Genomic DNA, 23,854 nt, shown 5'->3' with positions numbered 1-23,854 from the left:
GCAGAATGCAAGGATGTTCTAGAGTATGAAGAAAGGGAAGCACAATCTTCTTAGGTTTAATGAAATTAAACTTTTCCCCCTCATCCCCTCCATTAAAAGGCAATTTAATTGGCCAGAATCTTCCTTAACCTGACGTCTCATACGTGGTTTTGGAATACAATTCAGAATGATTTCATGAATGGGAATGTTGATTTAGAGGGCTGCAGGAGGCTGCTTGAAAAAATGCAAATAAAATTTGATGAAGACCATTTAAAACATATTTTCAAGGTAAGGTGTATGTACATTAAGCAATGAATGGTTTAGAAGTTCAGTTACACACATCATATGTTTGCTGATTTTTTTCAAGTTAATTTTTTGGGAAATGTATTTCAAGCTAGTGTGGTGTGCAAAATCAGCAAAGAATTTTCCTCCTCCAGGTCTTTCATGTCTGTGTAAAATAGATAACCCAGGGTTTGAATTTGAATCATGAGCCTTTAGATTGGAAGGTATCTCTAAGATCACTGAGTCCAACCATTAATACATTGAAAAGTCCACCTCTGCAACTTGTCCCTAAGCACCACATCTGCAAGCATTTAAGTACTTTCAAGGAATGGTGACGCAGACACTTCCCTGGACAGCCTGTTCCAATGCTTGACAACACTTTCAGTGAAGAAATTTTTCCTAATAGCCTGGCACAACTTGAGTCCACTCCTGCTTGTCCTACTGCTTGTTACTCGGAGAGACTGACACCCACATAACTCTGTCTTTTCTCCACAACAAATTGGTGTAAGATGGAAAATATGTTGGTTTGGATTCCCAGGTTTTTTTTTGTAACATGTCTGCGCTTGAGAAAAGTTAAAGCATTCTGGTTTCATCCTATTCAGCTTCTCTGGTCAAGCTAATGAGCCCAGACATGTCTGTCTGATTCTGGACAGAGCCATGAGAGCAATCTTCTCAAAATCCTCTTTCCAGGAGGACAATTGGGATTTCTCTGAGCTGTCCAGGCTTTAGATCCAGCACACATTCATTCCTTTCTCCACTATACCTCTCCTGTAATATTTAAGAGGTGTGCCTGAATGGATGGGAATCGCTCTCTAACTCCCTGGGAATGGATTTGGCCTTGAGAGGTGGCAGTTTTAAAGATATTTCTGTGAAGATTATATGATACAGCTAGAAGCTGGACTTAAGTTCATTTAGTGTAGGCAAGCAAACTACTGCCAAGCAGATCTTGTCTCAGTGAGCAAATACTAACAAATGAGTACTGGATACATATTTTCTTCATGTAATGACTCAAAATATCTAAGATTTTCCCTTTACATCATTTCCCCCCCAAAAAACCCCATCTGTCTGGTAATGCTTTTTCCCTAAGGGAATGAAAACAAGTGTGTATATATATATAAATATATATATATTTATTTATATAAATACATGTATATTTACTTACTTTCACCTTTATAGATATGATTCTTTTGAGAATGTTGCAACCAGCTGGCAAATTTTGTCCTGATTTGGCAGAGACAATTAACTATGGCAAGTCAGAAAGGTCATAAGAAGGAAGGCACTAAGCTTTCCTCACCCTGTCTTCCTCTCTCATTGTTTGCCTTCTCAAACCAAGGTAGAACCAGCAGCATGAGCTCAACCCTGGCTGAAGAGGCTTCCTGTGGTTTTTTGAACTTTCACTGCATGGAGAAAGTTTCAAAGCTAGAGGATCTCTTGAGAACTTAAAAATATTTCTTGTGGTTTCCTCTATCTTCCCCCTACTTTAGTTTCTGGCAGGAATGTGAGAGATGGTCAGCTGTGGGAAGAGAAAAGGAGATTTGAGGGAAGTGACCTGCAAAGAAGAAGTCTGATCTAGTTGTATTTAACAACATATTATACCCAATAGCCTGATCTAGTTATTTATAGCAGTACTGTTAGGTGCCCTATGCTATTTGAGAAAGATTTACAGGGGTTCAGTAGTTTGAGGGGTTCAAATATTTCATCAGCGAAACAATATGTAAAAATCCAAAGCATTCTGGATGTTACTGACATCTTTGTAATTAACTGCACATCAGCAGTTAATCTAATGGTTCTACATAGCAAAATACATTTTATAGAAAGCTAATTTTAAGGAATAATCAGCTTTTTTCTTCTCTGTTCTCTTTGAGCTTATTTTACTGTAATACTCTTTTGAGCAGTATCAGAATTATGAACATTAAGGTTTTAAGGAATAATAAATTTTCATCTAATTTCTCTCAAGACTTTGTCTCTTCTTTTTCTGAACAGCAAAAATTTGATGTGCATTAATAAAAATAGGAATGATAAAAATCTACCCCAAAAATTTACAATATCTTTTTATAGTGACATGATTTTTATCACTTTAATTTGAAGAGTTCTTTTGTGTAGTATTATTGCCTGTATTTCACCAGGAGGCAGCTAAAATAGAAACTTTACTTTTTTGTCCAGCTTCTCTTTGTGCCAGTAACTAAGTGAACATCCTCCAAGTCCTGATAGACTGTTTATTTTCAAAAGAAGTTGGTATTTTCTTTTCCTGCTTAATGGTTATAAGCAAATTTGCAGCACTGTTAAGAACATTAAAAATTGGATGGAAGAAATCAACCTTAGATGGGGAATTTCTCAGCAGTAATGAAATGTGTATAATTAGCATTTGTACAGAAATATTTTCTTGCTGGTGATTTCTGTTAATAATGATCATTATTATTCTCTTTTGCAAACTCAAAGCAAACACTGAAGTACTCATTTGTAAGATTTTTTCACTAGAACTCCTCATGAAATTTAATTTTGTACTCGTTTCAGTTATTTAATATATTTTTACTCCTATTGTACTTATTCAGAAGTGCAGAAAGAACTTTACTGCATAGGAAGGAACTGGCACCAGATCTTTAAACTTTTGGCTTTCATGGTATGGCTTCAAAACCAATCTAATTTAGCAGTAATCCAATCTCTTGATCAAAGAGCAGCCAGAGCTCAAGTAAGCAATTTCCTGCTTCTAGACATTTCTGTGGAAGCCAAACCAGCCATAGTAAGGGCCATGTTTGGATGTTTGGATGCTGGAACGTGGTGTCTTTGGCATCTCAGTTTAAGGAGCCAACAACTGAGAATTTTCATCAGTTTACAGTCATAAGCACTGAGGCAGTGGATTGCCATTTGTGGTTTTTGTGAGCAATTTTGTCAGAAGATTTCTCTTGATTTGGCAGGTTTTAAGCAAAAATCAGGCTAAAATGTTAGAAACATTTATATTTCTATATTGATATTAATTAATTAATCAGTACATAATTAACTAATATATAACATATATACAATATACAGCATATAGCATATACTATATTTTATATTATATATTAATAAATAATATTAATATATGTAGTATATAGTATATAGTTTATATAATAGAATATATGTTATATATTATTATATATATGCTATTATATCTTAATATACGTATTACATATTATATCTTATTATGGTTATATTATATTATATTATATTATATTATATTATATTATATTATATTATATTATATTATATTATATTATATTATATTATATTATATTATATTATATTATATTATATTATATTATATTAATGTTTTAATAAATTTATATTTATATTTATATTTATATTTATATTTATATTTATATTTATATTTATATTTATATTTATATAGAAATGCAATTTATATTTATATATTATATATATTATATTTATGTTTTTATATATTATGTTTATATATATGCAAGACATATATTTATTTCTGTGCTTATTTATATATATATGCAGTTACTTATTTTAAGTAGAAAATTTTAAAGGAAAAATAGAATTGTTAAACCTGTGAAAAATGTAAAAAGCAGAAATGGTAAAAAAGCATTATTCTTCTCAAATTCTTTTGTGGCCTTTTAACTTTTCTAGTGACTTTTATACTGAAACACATAAATTAATTACTATGCTAACATTCTGTAAGCTGTATGAAAACAAGCTTACAATTCAAGAATTCTGAAAGTGTGAATAATTAATCTAAGTTAAACATTCTGGCTTGTTAAGATTAGAACATGGTGTCATAGGTTATTACAAAATATCTTGTCTTCAAACTTGAATATTGTTTTGTTGTGAAACAATAAACTTCGTTTATTGAAGTGTTGAAAGGGTTGTATTTCTTGGTAATTTGGTCATCCTTATTTCATTTTTAAGATTACTGGTTGCTGATTTTGTGTGCAAATTTGACTGACAGTATTTACAATATGGTGTAAATAGCTGTTGGAGAGGTATTATACTAAATATATTTTCCACTTGATAAGTTTTATGCTGCACATTTATTTTAATGCATAGCATTTTAAAGATTTTCAACAATGTGTTTGAATATTAAAAATGCATTAAATCTAAATTTATTGCACTTATTTAGATGCTAATTGTGTCATATGGTCCATTTTACTTTACATAAAATATTTGTAGCACACAAAGTGTCATCTAAAAGTTGAGGAGTGTAATCTGATTGTAGTCACTGTTGCCTGAGGATTCTTCTATGATGCTCACTCTTATGGTCAGTTATAAAAGAGTGTTTGGTGCATAATTTGTATAATTGCATGTTGTTTCATTAATTTCTTTTTTTTTTTTAATAAATTTTGCTTGCTTTTTTCCCTCAGAAAACTATTGACAAACAGTCAGGAAATATTATTAGCATGGACGACTTCAGAGCAATTTATCGAGCTCTTGTACACAGGCTTGAGTTTGAAGAACTATTCAAGGCTTACTCGACAGATGGCAAAATTCTACCTGACAGCCAGCTCCTTAAATTTCTTATAAAAGAACAATTTCAAACTGAAGCTAATGAAACAACTGCCTTAGAAATTATTATGAAGTATGAACCCATTGATGAAGGTATGTACAGTTTAACTATTTGATATCTAGCTCTTATTTCTCGTGCTTCTCTCAATGACTGTGTTGTCCTAAACCTCATATATTTCTTTCTTTAAAAGCATGTCTTTTCATCTATTTATTATGTTTTCTTCCTGTGTTTTAATTTCTTTTTATGGTGCCCTCCTTTCTCTGCTCTGTTCTTTTTTCTGTCATTTCTTTATCTTTTTATTTCTAGTCCTTCTACAAATTCTGTTCTTCAGCTCATTACAAACCATTTTCAATTTGTTTTTCTTAAAGTCCATATCTGCCATTTTTCTTCTCTGCTCGTTACACTGTCTTCTCTCCCTTGAGTCACTTAGTGAAAATTCAAGGCCTCAGACAAGACTTTTATGTCCTTCTGACTTCCTTGCAGGGGCACTGTGGAAAATTTTTGTAGGTGCCTGGTCACCTTTTGTGAATCACTAGAATGCTGAGATGAGGAGGGCTTCATAAATCTGTAACATGTTCTTCACCTATTTAAAGGTGCCTCAAGTTGGGGTGTAACACTTCTGCTGAGCATCACTGATTTCAACTTGTGGCAAAATTTACAGCTAGGAAAAGGATAGAACTGCATTTTGCTGCAAGCTGTTACTTTATTCAGTGGAATATGTTCAATTCTTTCGTTTCCTTGGTTCCCAGTCGTTGAAAACGGGTGGAATTGATAAGTGGTTAAGAAAAACAAACCCTAGGGGAAAATATTTCTTCTGGGATAATAGCACTGGATTTTCTATGGTGACCTGTGGTGGAAGAAGAAAATGGAAAATGCCACTTTTTCAATGAGAAACAGAAGAACATTGGGTGTTTCATTTAGAGGCACTTACTGTCCAGTAATAAAAACATGTGACTCCTTATGCCTTTACTCTTTAAGGCTGCCTTTCAAATTTAACTGTATTTTATTAAACATATTCTGCTCTTTCAGAGGAGCTAATGTTTACTAATTGTTCAAATTACCAGCTTAAAAGGTTCCTTTTATTTTGTGTTACCTGTTTTGATGGGAAAGTTCAAATCTATAGCACAGTTAAACAATGAATAATCTTCAGTCCATTAGAAAACACCTTTATAAATATCAACTGAAGTTTCTATAGGTTTAATTTAATGTCTGGTTGAAATTTCAGATGCTGAGACAAATTCTTGTTTGTTTCTTCACCTGTGATAAATTTGTTTGTCTTGTTATTGGAAATAATCTCGCTGAACAAAATAACCTCTGTATTGTTCATGCTCCTTTGAGTGAATTCATACTCCCACTCAAACATATTTCTTGAAAAGTTCCAGTTATGATTGACATGAGAGATGATTCATATGGTATTGTGATAGACCATTTTGTGTAAGTGTCGTTCTGAATTTGCTACAGAACATTATTCATCAGGATGATCTGTTGGACTCATCTGTCACCCTTGCCCTCCCTGTGTCTTACAAAAAGGGAAAAGGCCAGGCTTTGACATTTGATTGACAGGTTTGCTAATAGTAATGACCATTCTCTCATAAATGTGATAGCACTGCTATGTCAAGATTAGGATGAAAACAATGACTACATTTTACATCTAATTTAAATAAATCCATTTATAGCATCCAGTGCATCCCTAACATTTCTGCAGAGAGATTTTCAAAGCTATTGAGCCAGATAACTTTGAATTTATTCTCTGTAGGTACTGTAGCTAGCTCAGGACAGTATGGAATAAACTAATCTTTCATTCTTGTTATACAATTTAGATGCCCAATGTCAAAATACTACACTAACAGGTTTTTTCACGTGTGCGCTAAAACCTTGCATTTTTGGTAGAAAGAGCCATTTCTATGGAATTGATCACAAAATATGTGATTCACACCTGACAGTTGTGTCTTACTAGCACCCCAATGAGAGTTTTATTCTTCCCAAACATTCCATTATCTTCCCGTTTTACTATTAGCTTTGAATAGAAGACTCAACTCATTAAATGAGATTAAAGAAAACATGCTAACTAAATAATTTTTTTTTAAGCTTGGTATATATGTCTTTTTTAAAAAAAATTCTGCTCATTTACATGGATAGGATTAGAGGCACAGTGAGGATAAGAAAGTGCATCCCAGTATTATTTACAATGTAGAGCCATTCAAGGACTCTATTCCTGCCTATTTTCCTGCTAGGCAATACAAAAACAGGGCAAAAATGCAATCCTGTCTTAAAAAAAACAGCTTGCTTTGTAAATAACAATATAAGCCTGGTGCATCTGTCAGACAAGGACTTTGAGTAATCCAGAATGTATTTGTGAAGCAAAAAAAAAACATTCGCAGTTTATTCCTAGTGCACACAGTCGTGAAGGTTTTTTTTGGATTTTTGATGTATGTGAGACAGAGCTGAATGTAGAGCACAAATTTGCAGAAGAGAGCATTTGATCCCATTGGCCAAGGTAAATCAAACTTAATAAAGGAGACATCTCTGCCAAACTCCCACAGATTTCATAAAAAATCATGTGAAGTAAGAAAGATGGCTTAAAAATCTCAACTAAGACAATGGCTGTGGCTGGATTTGAGAGACACAATATATCAGATTATGAAAAGATGTGTAAAGGTCTAGTCTCAGGGAAAAAAATCAAGACAAGGTGATTATGAGATATAAACCCTTAGAAAACTGAACTGCTGTTCAGATAGATACTTTATTCCAGCATGCACCAGCTGTAAGTGTGGGTAAGGGAGAAAAAGCCTCCCTAGAATATAAACTGAGACTAGAAAAGAATTAAGTGTATTATAACTTTAGTCAAGGAAATACTTCTCTCTTTACTGTTCCCTTAGAGCATGAATGTTTCATACTGATGTAGTCAAATTTCATAGTATGAAATTCCATCTGATGATGTTTCTGCCTTTTAATGACTGAAAGATTCCTCCTTCCATTATAGCAGAGTAAAACCCTTGTCTGTGATTGCAAGTATTTCTCATGAGTTCACCCCTAAAATTCCCAGCAAATGTATCTGTACCCACTCCACTCTCTCTGTCCCAAGTACCATAGACATTTAATTACTCATTTAGCTCTCTGGAAGCAAAGAGCACTCACATACATTTAAAAACATGGGAAACATCTCTCTCTCCACATTTCCTAGTCTCACATTCCGTTCAGGCTCTTCTCCTCCCCACTCCTGAGTCTCTATTTCAGTCCAGACACCTCTCCCAGACCCTGGCAGGGCTGCAGGTTGTACTCAGTCCCTTCAGGAGGAAATGGGTCTTGCAGGAGGCTCTGGCCAGTGCAGAGTGATTTCTTGCTTGTTTTGTCTGCCTCATTGTGGGTACTCGAAAGGCCTTCAGGGCAACAAACATCTTGTGATAGTTTTCCATTTTTTCTTTCTGAAGAGAAACATTTTCAAAGAAATTCCAAGGTAAATAAGAAAAATGGAATGTAATAAACTCTGAAAATAATGTATAATGTAATCCAAGTTTTTCAAATACCCAGGTTCAAATATCCATAATTCCTCTCTGATATGACAGTATTTGTATATATGGCAGAGCTGGAGTTTACCCTAACAGGAGGAATGAGAAAAATAATTTTATCTTAAATCAGATTTTAAAAAACCCCAAACAATATAAAGGAATATTGTTAATAAAATGAATTGTACACTATCCAAAAGAGGAGGGCAAGACAAAAGAAATCATTGAACTTTGTGAACAAAAAGAGGCAACGAGAAGGCAGAAATCTTTTCTTGCCTTCCCTTTCTACAACAAATGGATATGTGTGTGCACACTAACTACTGCTAAAAGGTCCTAATGGAGAAAAAGACTGAGGTTCCTCCAGGGGAGAAATGTAAGGTCTTGATGAAAGTCTTTTCACTGTGGAATAGTTATGGAGATGAATTCCCATTTCCTTTAATGTAGAAGCAGAAAATGTCTGTAAGTGGTCAGAAAATAGCATGGCTGGGCTATTCCTCAGAAATGTAAGCTCTGTAAAAATACAAAGATTTTTAGTCTGTTGATTGGAGACATGAGCTGAATGTTTTACTGAAGTCTATGAGCTTACATCTTGACTAACAAAACAATGTTAGATGTTCATTTTTTGGGGATTATGGTCATTAGCATATTTGCTTGAACATTAATTTCTCTTGAGAATATTGCAGTTAACTTTTGTCGATGACAAGAACAGCCAGGAAAACATCATAAATAATTCAGAAAAAAAGCAAGACTGAAAAGCCAGTATTTTTTCACTAATTTAATAAATAAATGCAGAAAAGGTAGAACATAAAAGATGTACACACACACACACACAAATAGTTACTAGCTCTACTTGTAATTGCTCAGAGAAATCTATAGACCATGAAAAATAAAATAATCCAAAATGAAATCCAGACAGCTCATGTAATTCATTAGAGGCAAAACATACAGGATGAGTGTATTCTGTTTTGAGTAATGTGAAAAAATTCAAAATGTTTTTTAAAGATCCAGACAGTAGAAATTTAATCCAGTTGTTACAAGTATAGAACAATATACCACGTGCATGTGGATAAATCTATAGGATTCACTTTTCAAGAGTCATCAAGGCTGCAAGAAGTCATCCTGCAAATCTCTCAGCTAAAAGAAGACCAAAGAAATTCCCGATGCAATAAGTACAGTCGGTTCTGTAATATTATTAATATTATTAATCTGAGTAAGATAGTCAAAAATATGGATGGAACAGGGTAGGACCTTCTTAAATGATGTAATCAGGTCAGTGAAGACAGGTTGACAAATCCAAGTTCTTAGAAAATTGTAACAAGCTTGACTAATACAAGTCAAAGGTTACTTTTGAAAACAGGGGGGAAATGAATGATGAATTGAAAGACTGGAAAAGATCAAATGTAATATTTGTTTTAGAAAGGGAACATCTAAAGAACTAGTCACTGTCAGTGACTAGAAAAAAAAAGGAGAAAATAATAAATACGTAAACCCTTCTAAGATGGTAAAAGTGAGTTGCAGTTTGTCAGGACATTCCATGAAGAAATAGTATCCTGTTTTCTCCTATGAAAGATTAACAATACAGATGGATAGCAGAAAAACGAAAATTATCAGAAATCTGAAACAGAAAATGCCCTGGATTGGATTTTTTTTTGAGGAAAGGAGTGGAAAGTGGGAAGTGCAAAAGCAGTGTTCATAGGAGAAAAAGTGTGAAAAAAGAGGAGAGGAATAATACCAAACAGAACAAATATTTTGGACAGCAAGGAAGTTTCAGGGTAAATTTCTGTTTCCTAATTATGAAAAATTTCCTAACAAGGTTATTTAGCAGTTGAAATGCTTTTGTTGGGTTGTCTGTGGATTCTTCATCAATGGAAGACTGGAAGAATAACTTCAGAAAGACTTCTGTTAGGAATAAGTTGTTGGGTGAATGCATGTTTGATGTATGGATGCCCTTCTGTTTTTCTTTATCATTGTAAAACATTGCAAGTTTTCTAGTTCAAAGACCTGTGTAATTGAGAAACAATTATTTTCTGTAAATTCTCATCCAGGTGTAAAACTTCCAGTCTGTCACACACCAAAGATCGATAATTGCAATTCTAACTTGTACATTCTGATTCTTATAGCTGCAGTAAGAATTACCAGGGCAGAAAAGGGGGTTTTCCTACTGGTATTTCCAGTCCCCAAGTTTGTATACATCGACTTCTAAACTATTATTAACATAAAATAATCTTGGATTATTTACTTATTGTTAACTACTAGCCTAACGGTGACAATAAAATTATTTTAGAGTAAGAACTGAGCAAAATCCCTCACTAATTCAAACTATATTTTGAAGCAAATCTAACTTTTGAGATTATATCATTTGTAAAATGACTGCATTACAAACATGACATTGAGAGCAGTAGCTGGCAGTGTAATGGCTCTGTTTGCCATTAAATCAGTCAAAACCAAAACAAATGGGATGACTATCACTGGTATGGACTCAATTAGTTCATTTTGTTATAAATATAGTAGTGTAATAGGCTTGATTTGCAATTCATCTGTGTAGACAGTTATTTCTTTGGTTACAATGCTATTTTTATTTCAAATATTTCTAAACATGATTTGATCAATATTTATTTGGAATTTTCCACCCCTGGCAAAGACATTTGGTGCTAGAAGTCATAGTTTCTGCAAGATTATATTGAGAATTTCTGACTTTTTAGAGAACAATCCTGGTTCTTTTAAAAGAGAAGATTCCCTTAACACGTTGTCTGGCATGTTACTTTCCAAAGTAAATGACAAATATTTTATTTATATTTAATTAGGACTACTGAAAATTCTTCTTAGTGCTGTCCATAGAAGAATAAAAGTGTCAAAACACATTTTTTTCCTCTCAGAAGTTTGAACCACAGCAATTCAGCTCCAGAATCACACGTATCTGATGTTTGTGTTGTTTATACATTTGGTATGAATTTTAAAATTGCAGGAAAGCATTGTGCTGTATAACCTTTAGCAGTGTTCAGAATTGGCTATTAAAAATTTCAGAAAGTGCATCAGAGTGGCTTCACAACAGAGATTTATTTTTTTTTCCTTTTGTTTTTGTGCAGTGAGGAAGAAAAGGCAGTTGTCATTTGAAGGATTTATAAGATACCTGAACTCAGACGAATGTTCAATATTTAAAAGCCAGCACAAGACCGTCTATCAAGATATGAACCAGCCATTATGTGACTATTTTATTTCATCTTCTCACAACACCTACTTGATAGCTGACCAGCTAATGGGACCCAGTCACTTATGGGGCTATATCAGGTATATAGACATAATTTTTAATATTTTGAACTTTCTTTGGCTTTTTTTTTTTTTTTTAATTAATGCTAAGTCACATACAATCCTACTTGGAAATAAGGGACAAAGCCATCAAAGATACAAGTTGAAATGAGAGTGGTATTTTATTTTGTGTGTACACTTTTCAATATATTTGCCAAACCATCTGTTCATAGTCTGGAAGCAATCTATTTTTTTCACTTACATCTCAGAAAATCAACCTTGCAGCAAATGGAATCTATAGTATATTGTACAGTACACGATTAAATCAGTTTTTAATCTCAACGTGCCATGCAAAAAATAAATAACTCCCTGAAAGTAATGTAAAATTCCTGGGCAAGCTGTGATCTGTTCAATGTAGAAGATGTGTGTTGGAGTATGTCTGTGTCAAGGATATCTGTGTTCAGTGCATGTTGCAGTGTGGGCAGGTTAGAAACAACAAAAACAACAAAACATGGGCATTCAAGTAGGCAGCAGGGAGAGGAACCTGTGCAGTGTGTGACTCCAAGAGGATGATGACCAGGATGCCTTATTGCCAAGACAGGGAAGAAAGAAATTAATTGTGTAGTAAATGCAACACTGAGAGGGCAGGATGTATTAAGAATTAGGAGGAGATGTGTCCAGAATTATTTGTACTACTTTAATGAAGAGAAAGCAGCAGGAATCATCATCTATCTGAACACTTTGTAATTTTTTTTTTGGTTGCTCTCTTGATGTTCTTTAGTGACTTGCAACCATCAGAAACAGTACTGAATTTCTAACAGTATTTAAAATTCCATTATGTTAATGCTGCCTTGCTGAAAGTAATTGCAAAGAAGGTATAACCCCCTCTCTCTTTATCTCCTATATGTGTGAGGAAAATGCTAAAATCAGCTAAAGGCATATTTGACATATTGTTAATGTGTGAAAAGCAGGATGTAAAAGACAGCTTGGTAATTAAGTAAAACAGTTTATAAGAAATGTTTCAGTTAGTTGCAAGTCAAATATTAGAAACCTAAGAATTTAAGGGATGACACTAACATATTCAGATTAAAGCAGTAAAGTCAGGGTGTCTCAGAAACTTTAGCACTCTTAGAAATGTGGTCTGGGGAGAGGAACTGTTTTATGTAAAGACCAAGTGCAACCTGATTCTCCAAGTACTATAGATTTTTAAATATAGTGATTCTCAAAATTCTAAGCAAGTTTGGAATAGTAGCACGAAATAGCATTGAAAATATTTATTCTTTTATTTTAAGTGGCAATTTGCCTTTGTTCCAAAATTCCTTAATTGAAATCTTTGATTTTTAGCCTTTTAAGGAAAATAATGCAGGTAATCCCATATTCTTTAAAGGTCTAATAAAGTTTATTAAATAACACACACCTAAAATAGGCAGAAACAGAAAATATGTCTGTCTCATATAATTCTGTAGGATTTCTATTTATGGTGAAAATGAGGTGTTTTTTCTGTAATTAATCCCTGTGCTTGTAATTAGAAACACAGCAACTTGTATAAAAAAGTTTGCTATCTTTCTTTTGGCTGCAAAATTGTTTCTCTTGTTCTTCTGAAGTGCTCTGTTAAAAGGATGCCGTTGCCTGGAGATTGACTGCTGGGATGGCACCAACAATGAACCTATTGTGTATCATGGTCACACTTTAACAAGCAAAATTCCATTTCGCTCTGTAATTCATGTGATTGACAAGTATGCATTTATGGTACGTACAGATCTGTGTGTGTATACATGAGTTGGTTAGAATGGGATGGTGGCTTTAACTAAGTGGGGACATGGCTCTTGTAAATTCTCCAGGGTAAAAAAATGCAACTGAGCAATGGGTATTTTAAAAATTAATTGCAGAGCAATTGTGCTATTTGTTCTTAATGTAGTTTAAAATCTAGTTAAAGGAATCATAATCATTTTTCCTGATAATGAATATAAACCAAACTTAGTGCAAAGGATTCAGGTGATCTCACTCAGCTTGTTAGGTGGAATTCTCACCTGACATAATTTAAACAAGGACTGAATCTATATTGAAGACCTAGTTCAGATTTTTTCTGATGTTTTCCTCCTTCTTTATATCCCTTAAAGGTTTTTTTGTCACTTACTCTTCTGCTGCTATGAGTCTGTCTTGTATCCTCTGTGTGAATTTATAAAATAGACAAAAATATTAGATAATAGATGAGTTTGAGACTTTGTTTTCCATTTCCTCTCTTTTGATTTTGAATGTTGACACTGATAAATGTTAGCAGCTACTGATGTTTTTTGGTCAGGTGACCCATCAGAGCAAAGTTCCTTTTACCTATCTCTAGAAAAACACTGAAATCTGGAGAGTTTTTGCACCGTCTCAGGCTTTTGTATAAGCTTCTGGTGAAACTCCTGCTCAAAGGAAGTGCTGAATGACTATTAAGATAAATCTCAGAATCAGGCCAGCATTATGTGTATGAATATATACATCCACAATCATAAATTTATGTGGATTTTCATGCATATGTATTTATAGCCTTCTCAGTGTTAATCAAAGCTGTGTTTTTTTTCTGTTTTCTATATAAAACTTAATTAATCTCTGATTTTAAAAGTGAAATTAAAAACATGATTTTATTCCACTGTTTTTCAAAACCCACTGGATAAAACTTTCCTCTTCTTGCTAACACACAGCATATTGTGCTTAACTCTAATTCAAACTTCAGTTCTCAAGCCCAAGTGCCAATGAGATGATAAAATCACAACAGGTCATGGTTGGTACCAGCTGTCCATGCAGGCTGAGCTTTTCTTCTCTTAAAAGTCAATAGCAAGTGCTCAGGAGACAAATGTAAAGACAGGAAAAACATAAAATGGTGTTTTCCTTATTGACAATTTAGGCTCTGCCTGAGCAAAGACTTCATTCAGACTATATTTTTGGTATCCACCAGTATTATTGGCAACTTATGAGATTTACTTATAAGTCTAGATGGATGCATTTCTTTTGAGTTCTTCTCTAATTTTTACTAATTTTCTCTTTTTCACCTTTTAGCTTTAATTTTTACTCAATTACCCTTGCTTGAGTAGTGTGATGAGAAAAGTGTATACTGTCCCTAGAAAAGTTTGTGGTATTATCAAAAATAAAAAATATCCATAGCTTGTTCATGTAAAGGAAATAATTTCTGAACAAGCTTTGGGGAGACTATCAGAGTCTTGATAGACTATTTGAAAAGTAGTCAAAAAATCTGTCATAAACTAAAGCAAAAGACATTTAATTCTGATTTATGCTTTCAATTTTAATTTTAGAATCTGATTTTAGCTTTTAAAACCAAAACAAAGCAGTCCTTTTTTCATATATGTCTAGCTCTGTTTTAACTTTCTGAAGGTGCATTTCTTTTTTCTTCTTCAATTGTGCTTTCTTTTTTCCACAAATGTTACCTGTTTTATTGTGTTACTAACCTGGAACAAGTGATCTATATTCTGAAGTTTTTGAAAATGAATGTAAATACAGATGGCCAAGGGGACTTTTGTAAGATATTTTGGAAAAGCAATTATTCATATTTTTATTTATTAATAATAAAATCCTAAAATTATATTTCCAGTCATCTGCCTATCCAGTTATACTGTCTCTGGAGAACCACTGCAGCCCTAAACAGCAGGAAGTAATGGCAGACTGCTTGAAAAGTATTCTAGGTGACAAACTTCTCACTACACCAATTGGTGGTGCAGTAGATATGACTGAACTGCCTTCTCCTGAGGTAATAACTTTTCATTTTTCTCTATGAAAGAAATGGAAATGATGGTGGGGTTCTTCATTATTTTTTTTTTTCAGTCCTCTGGGACTGAATTTATGGATCACATCTGTGTCAGAAATAGACTTCAGGTAGTAACAAAAATATTTAAACTGCACCAAAAAAACACATGGAAATACATCTGTTATTTGCTGATTTATTTTTTTGTTGCTTAAATTGAAGGAAATTCCTGAAATTTAAACATGTTATTGAAATGGAAACCTGAGCCTACATTTTTTGTCAATAACAGTGATGATGGAGGTTTTTTTTGGTCCTCTGCTACTGCAAAGCCATTCTCTTTCTCAGTGTGTTTCTCCCTCAGACAGCGTTTCTCAGCGGATGGCCCGAGACCCCTGGGACATGAAGTCAGAAAAGGCAATTAGATGGGTGTTGAAAATTTTATTGCAAACTAAAACAAATACATTTCCTTTGTTCCAGTCTTTGCACATAATTTTCTTTCAAGGACAAAAACTTTTTTCAAGTCTTTTGTAGCACAAATACGTGCACACATACAAAATACTTATTTCAGCTTCTCGCTGTTGCCAGTATAGCCATATTTTATTCCTTGTGTTTTTACAGTAGCTAAAAAAATGCAAATGAAAATGTGGGAAGGAAGCACTGTCATAAGGAAAAACAACACACAAAAGGTGTTTAAAATAATTTTTTAAGGATTTGTCAAGGAAAAATATTTTTGAAGTGATCTGTGCAAGAAGATGTGCTGAAGTATTACCGTACTCTTATATTTCCATGACAATGTTGTAATATTTAATGTTCATGTTTCTCCACCCTTTTTTTTTTTTATTGTAGCAATATATTTTTTTGCATCATGGTTTCCAACATAATTTTGAAGCCTTGAAAACTGTTTTTTCAATTAGGAAAAAATCTAAACTCTATCAAACAGGAGGGCTTGTTGTAAAGCTTCTCAAATCACGGCTGGATTCAGTGTAGGAGATGTGCAAGGATCATATGTCCTCTGAAGCAAGCACAAAATCAGTGAAATGGAATCACTGAATCACACACTTAAAAATATTAATTTCTATGATATATGTCCCTTACCATATGGTTACTGTGATACAGGGAGTTCATACTTCATATTTCCACAGCTTAGAGTTTTCATGAGTCAGCTCTGTAGAGTTTTGCCTGAAAATGGATTGCTGGGTCTATGTATGGAAATGCTGTCAGCTGAGATTAATTCTCCTGAGCTTTTAACATATTAAAGTATTGTGAGACATATTTCCCATCTGTGCAAGGTGTAAGGATTACCTAAATAACGCCACTGTCGTCACCTGATTACAAAAGTTTTAATTCAGAAAATTATTATCTTGAGAATGAACACAAATGAGGATCTTCTCTGTTTCTCCTAGGTTTTCTGATCATGCATGTAAGAAAAGTCAGTAGGACTTTACTTAGCAATGGAAATATGTAGCTATGACTGAATTTGTAAATTCAGTTATAAGCTTGACTTTGGCTGGCATCTTTTTGAAGAGCCAAAAAAGGAGTTTAGTGACATCACATCTTTAAAGCTTGGGACCTTGTGCATTTTCAAGGCCTGGGTAAATTCATTGTCATTTGAGAAAACCAAATTCTGAATTTAGTCTTCAGACTGCTTTACTCAAGCTGTGCAAAAGAGATGTTACAGAACCACAAATGATGAATTTGAAATGCTCTTTGTTGGAAGGATCCTCAGTTAGTGTGAAAAAGAAAAAAGCTGTCACCTATATAAGTTGTTGGTCCACTTTTTTCAAGATGGAGCATTAGCAAGAAAAGGGAAAAAGCCACCTCAGTGTTCTTCAAGATCAGAATTGAATGGTTATTTTGTGGGTACATGAAGTGGGAAATCACATAGTTTCTCCAAACACTTCAAAGAAACATTAGACAACTACAGGTTCCTTTTAGGTTTTGGAGTTTTGGAGGCTTCCATCGAAATAATTTTCTTTTATATGGTCAATCTTCTGCTTCTTTCTTTAAGTAGGTCTTGAACTATACCTTTGTCAACTGAGATGATTGTGTGTGTGTGGAAGGAGGTTAAAATGAGGAACACGCCCACTCTTAGGTGGTTCCTTGGACCACCTTGCAATGATGTCTCCTACCATTGTAATTCTAAGTGAAAATCACATGGAGGCGCAGGAAATAAAAGCGGAGGATCACTGAACACTTCCTCTCTCTGCTTTTCCCAACACTTGCTTCATCTGAAAAACAAACCCCAGAAAATTTCAGGACTAAAGGTTTTTTAATTCTTTGCCTTCAGTCATATATTCACACTTCCATCTGACTATATTGATATTATTAATTCCCTGCAATTCCTGTATTCTGTGGCATCTCAGCACACAATTCCTCCTCTACATATGGAGGAAGGAGAAGACTTTTGCACTACTTCTTTCTTTCCCACAAACTTTATCCCATGAGAAACTGAGGCTGCTTTTAAGCTTCACCTGTCCCATCTCTTTCCCAAGAAGATGTTTTGCCACCCAAAGCGACAGACCTGATACAATTCTCTGCTCCCAGTCTTGGCCATCATGGTGCTTCTAAAGAGACTTCATGAACTCCCTCTAATCTTCACTGGAATAACAGGTCCTTTGAGTCAGGTCCTGCATTAAATTAGATTTGACATCAGTGACGGGCGCCAGACATCTCTGCTGGTTGTACCAGCACTCCTGGTGATGTGCTGATAGAAAGTGAAGGAATGAAGTGCCTTATGCAGCAATTTGTAGATGAACTTAGAAAATATCAGGATGCTAGAAGAGATAAGGTTTTACTTACCCTGCTGTGTTCTTCCTCTCAAGAGATCTGACAGCAATTGAAAGGAGCAGGTGGGCATCCAATATAACACAGAAAAGAATGTAAGCACATTGATGCTTTGATGAAAGTTTGTTCCTCAATTATTTTGCATTGTAGAGCATTGAACTGCCTTACACTGCTGACAGGATAGATATATCAGATAGTTAGGAATCTTTTATTATTTGCAGGTTTCCTGTCACAAAGCTGGAATGAGATATTGCTGTGTGATTAACTGAAAGTGAAGTGGCAACTACTGTGATTTTACAAGTTCTCTTTAATGTTTACCACACAGCTGCAAGATCAATTACTGCATTGTGATGTCTCAGAAGCATTTCTGGCCAGGATTGCCAAGGCTTCCCTATGGTTGTTAAACCTGTGGTGTCCAAATAAAAGGATCTGTTTAATGAGATCCTTGAGAAAGATCAATAGAAGGTCTCCAGTACAACTTCATGGGCTATGGATATTTTAAATTCTGCTATTATGGGGAAAACCAGCTAACTCCATAAGCCAGGACTCATCCTTCACACTTTTCTTCACCTTTATCTACTCAGTATAAAAAGGAGAGCTTTCTCTACACAGTGAGTGTTTTCAGTGAGAAATTCAAGATTAAGCACATCTAATTCTGTTGCTTCATTTATGAGATTAATTCCTATTTATTTTGACCAACACATTCACATATGCAAATGTCTTGACCAAGTCTTTGCATCAGAAATACTTTTGTTTCTTAGCAAGTCAAAATGTTTCTAGTCACTCTTATGCCTTTTGATCAGTCTATGGCATCTATTCTTTACAAAAAATATGAAAAAAAAAAAAAGAGAATGTGGTATGTCTTGGTGATGACCTCAAAAATAATAATAAAAAAATCCATACTGTTTCTCATAAAATTTCAGGAATCTCTAGGCTGTAGTGAGTACATACAGAAGACTCATCTAATTCCTTCACTATTTTTAGGCATTGCACTCTTGAGGGAACATGATTTTCCCAGAAATGTGGTAAACATGTGACAGTCATTATCTGTTAATAGCTTCTTTGCATTGTAAAGCAACTTCAGGAGGTAACTAAAAACAAGACATTGCCATATTTTATATCATTACCCAGGTAGGTCTTGGGTCAATGGCTTATTTGGTGTATAAAAATCATGTGGTTTGTTTGGTAAGGCATCTTCTTGGACCATTGAACTTTGGTAAGGAATCTGTGCAATGAAGACTCTGAGCCAACCTGTAACCATCTCATCTTTCTCTGCAATCATCTGGACTTATTTCCAATGCATCCAGAGATTTAGTTGCCCATGTAGAATATAGTTTCAGCTATAGCACAGCTATTTATCCTTAAGTAGACTTAAGGTAAGTAGACTTTCCTGAAGTCTACTACAGAGCACAACGCAGAAATGGAATTTTCAGGGTAGGGTGCTTCTCACTGGGTAAATGTGTTGTAGGAAAACTTGCTATGAGGTAGCTAAAATGCTGCTCCTGATATAATTAATATTTGTTTGCCTAGAGCTCAGACCTTGCTGGTGGTATTGATTAAAAATATCTGTATAATAAGTATACAGTATTGATATAAAGTATCTGTAGATGATAACTGTGATTTATAAGGCTGCCACAAAGACATCCATTCACACTTCACTAAGTGTGATTCGTTAAAGATAGCTGGTGTTGGGTTTTTTTAACAGTTGTACTTAACAAATCTTGTCATTGTCTCAAAACCTTTCCCTGTGTCAGACTTCACAGGAGGTGTTGTATCTTAACCCTATATCAGTATTTAAGGCAGCAGTATCATTCTTGAAATAGAATATTATGTAAAACTCAGAAGAGATTTTAACTTTGTTACTTAGCAAGATTTTCAAGGCTTGATATTCCTCTAACTGAGCACCTACAGCTGGTCAGGAGAGAAGAAGGGAGAACAACAAGCTCAATTTAAACAGGAGAAGCTATTCTGTCTTTAATACTTCTGTCTCAAATCCAGGGTTTGTTCCTTACATTTCTGGGCACTGAATTTTCACATTAATTGTAGTCATCAATAGGTGGGTTTGCCCGATCCAAAGTGCTTGTGATTTTTATCTTGGAAACTTGGCATTACTTCAGCTGATTTGTGTTATACATCCCATTAACCAGAATGCACAAGAAAAAGGTTTTGTTCATTTAATTATGTAAATATTTGTTCTAGTTGATTGCACTTCGAGGTTTTTGCTTATGCCAGTCTTGAAGTCCCACTATGCTCTAGGGAGGTCCTATGATGTTTTACATATTTGAATTTTTTAGTATGCTTGCAGTTTTTATAGAAGTAAACAGCAAATGTATTTTTAACATATTTTGCCTTTCATAATAAAACTAGAAAGGAGAAGTTATAGTGAATGCTCAGACTTTCAGCTCATTAAAAGGCTTTTCAGCTCTCTTAGAAGACCTGGACATGTAGAGAAAAAGGTGTCACATATTTAGCAGTGCTGATTACCAATTAAAGAACTCAGATTTCACACAGTCACTGAATTTGTAACCATACATTTGTTATAAGTTTTTTTGAAGATGTGTGAAGTTCAGACAAAAGCCTATGCCATTTTTTCACTCTGTGTTTCACTTTCAGTGATTGGGGGTAACTATTATTGTCATTTGCTTCTGGCCAAAAAATAGCAAATTCTCTGGAGTATTTTTGTAACTGTTTCTGAAAAGAACCATGATTTTAGAATGTTACCTTTGTAGAAAACAAAGCAAACCTTAAAAAACTTCTCCTACCTCAGGATGTTTATGTTTTTGCTAACAGCTCGCAAACAGAATTTTAGAGACTGATTGACATCATGACCCATTTTTATATCATTACACACACACACTATTGTCTTTTTTTATTTAAAGTTATGTTTGCATATAGGAGGCAGTAATGTAACCATAGATAGTTTTTTCTTCCCTTGTATACCAGGTCTTTTTTTATTTTATTTTATTTTTTTTTATTTGTAGAATGAAGTCTTCCCATGAATAACAAAATACAAGATCAAAAGTGGATAGAATTGCTTTTAGATACTGGGAAATGTGAACATGCAAAGCAAAATTCAGAACTCTTAAAAAACATGAGTAGCATTAATCATATTAAAACTCTTCTAAAAATACCAGAGAAAAATAAAAAAAAGAGTGCATTAATAAGAAATGAAGGCAATGTTAAAGGGCATCCTTATCCTGAGTCACCAGTGCAGAGAGACTAATCAAACCTTCCAGCAGCATGGCATTGATAGATATTGGGCATAGGATGTCTCATTCCACTGGCACCCTGGCAAACTACCAACACGAGATCTGAAGCGATAGGGGGATTATGAGCAATGGAGCTTGCAATGGAAATAAATGGAATGTCTCTATCCTTGCCTATGGCTCTGGTTTCTACTAAAAAACTTTGGCTTTATATATTTCTGTTATCCATACCTTTCATATTTACTTCGTGGATACCTTAAAACACAGCATTTCAGTTACCTTTCATTTATTGTGAATTTTTTTGTTCCCTCTTCCCGCCACACTCCCAGTAGTGTAATCTTCCTTTCCACTAGAGCATAGGAAATTCAAAGAACATTTTTGTGGATCACTTTATTCAAGAGTGACAGTAAGTCCTGTTACTCCCTGACAGCTCCTGTGCACAGATGTACTGCTGCATAATAGAAGCTTTACTATTAATATAGTTTTGTAAATTGAAGTGAAATATATACTCATAGGATTCTGTTCCATAGATGAAAGCCATGCTGTTAGAATCAATATAATTCAATGATGTTTTTCTCCCTTTACATTACATATTATGGAGGTTGATACACGTCTATTTAAAAATAGAGAAACTGCTTAGGCAAAATCACCAAACTTTTGTTTCCCTGGCCAGGTAAGACCAGCATAAGGTTCTACTGTAAAATAACACAAGTTATAAACAAAAGTTTTCATTTGGTACACCAGAGAGATATGCACAAAGGCATTAATCAAATAACAAATTTCCTGCAGGCTTAGTGATAGATGAAAACATTCCAAATGAATAGCAGACACATCTTTAAGTGTGTATATACACATAGAAGTACATTTAGGCTTAAAATAGAAGTAAAAAAATAAGTAAAAAAATATACCTTCTATGTCTTGCCTGGCTATCACTTTTGGCTCTTACTTAGCTTTCTACTTTTATCTTTTCATAGTTTCAGCATCTGGGTTCCTGTGGAAGAGAGCCTTTTTTCCTGTCATGGTGTTAGATAGGCTCATTCTGTTGTGTACATTGATCCCCAGATTCTGTTTGGTTTCTTTGGCTTTGGCTTCTGCCTCACTCTATTTTAATTCATTTTGCAACCTCACATCATTATATTTAATAAACAACTTTGAAGATTGGTTAAATAACACCAAGAGATGAAAACCTAAGTAATTCTAGTTACTATTGTTCAACCTCTTTTCTATAGGCATTAAAATTCAAAGTTCTGATAAAAAATAAAAAAGTTGGAACAATTGAGGAAGGTCTCCTCAGGATGGATGCTGAATATGGTGGTGAGACAGAGGAACTGAGTGACTCTGAATCTGAGTCTGAGGATGATGACGCAGATGACACGTTACCTCTTCAGCCATCAAGGAGTCCCACCAGAAGAAGAAGAGATCATAGACTTTCACCCCCACCTCAAAAAAAACCAAAGGTAACTTTTGCTGCAATTGAATATAGAGAACACACAGATTTTTTTTTTTAAAGAAACTCGATTATCTTAAAATAGAGACTAAACTGAAAAGTTGTTATAAATAAGTTATTTTAAAATAATTTATATTTTAAATTTAATTTAAAATTTAAAGAGAAAACTTTAAAATTACTAAGATCAGTGCATTTGGAAATTACATTTTTTAGCTCGAGGTTTCAGAGTTTTCCTACTCTTATAAGAAAAGTCAGACTGGACCACATTTTAGTACCCAACTCAAAATCAACCCCTTCCTGTGCTCCCATCTTGAACTTCAACATTTTCCTCTCTCAAAACTTGTGCTTGTCCCAGGCTCTCGGTCCCACAGTAGATTTAAGATGTGTTTTGTTGGTGCCATGGCTCTCCTGGAACTATGTATAGAGAACACTTACAGCAGTACCTGATGACAACAGGCAGAGTTAACCATTTCTTCCCCAGGACTTCCAGTCTATTTTTAAGATAGATAAAGTCTCCTATTTTCTTCAGTTCTGGATTTTTTTGCATTAAATTAGGTGCACATTCCTGGTTGTGCTGGAACATTTTTCAGCACCTGGAGCTGAAGAGGTGTTTTTAGATTTATCATGCAGAGACTTAACTTTATTTCTGAAAAAAGTGTAAAAATTTGGTGTTTGAAAGTCAAATTGAACTTAGTTTTTTTAACCAACTATAACTCTCTACCACGGAAAATCTGTTGCTTCATCAAGGTTGAAACTGCCTTGTTCAGCTTTTTTAGGATGTCAGGCAGCACCTGGTGTACCCAGTCACTCTTGCACATCATGCTCTGATTGCCTGAATGTGGCTAAACCAGCAGTGCTCCTCAGAGCCCAGCACTCTCGCTGAGAAGCAGTGTCTCTTTTTTTTTATATGATTTGAAAGTTTTTTTCTTCTTTCTCATTCCAACTGACATGGAGAAATAGTAAGGAAAAATTCTGAGGAAGGATGGACTCTGACCAGGAAGGACCAGCTCTCTAGACAATAGGTTTCAAGAATATTTGTAGGACCATGTAACGGACTAGAATGAATTCCACAGACTCTTAAACAGCAGCAACAAAAAGGATCTGCTCATGTTTCCCAGGCAGAAGAGAAAGTGGTTTCCAGGGTCCCACTCTGTTGGAATA

At 34.4% G+C, this 23,854-nt stretch overlaps 1 protein-coding gene across 1 annotated transcript in view; it reads left to right on the top strand.

Moving 5' to 3' along the window:
• LOC131586089 (1-phosphatidylinositol 4,5-bisphosphate phosphodiesterase zeta-1-like) overlaps positions 1–23,854 on the top strand; it is a 45,443-nt gene that overhangs the window by 1,051 nt on the left and 20,538 nt on the right. Inside the window, exons 2-7 of the mRNA XM_058852827.1 lie at positions 117–267; positions 4,620–4,854; positions 11,355–11,556; positions 13,119–13,263; positions 15,107–15,262; positions 22,476–22,703. Coding sequence (XP_058708810.1) covers positions 117–267; positions 4,620–4,854; positions 11,355–11,556; positions 13,119–13,263; positions 15,107–15,262; positions 22,476–22,703 — 1,117 coding nt within the window. The remainder of the gene's footprint in view (positions 1–116; positions 268–4,619; positions 4,855–11,354; positions 11,557–13,118; positions 13,264–15,106; positions 15,263–22,475; positions 22,704–23,854) is intronic.

This window comes from Poecile atricapillus, chromosome 18, assembly GCF_030490865.1.
Source record: "Poecile atricapillus isolate bPoeAtr1 chromosome 18, bPoeAtr1.hap1, whole genome shotgun sequence".
NCBI lineage: Eukaryota > Metazoa > Chordata > Aves > Passeriformes > Paridae > Poecile > Poecile atricapillus.
The sequence above is the reverse complement of the archived record's forward strand: the minus strand, read 5'-3'. Positions and strand labels throughout refer to the sequence as shown.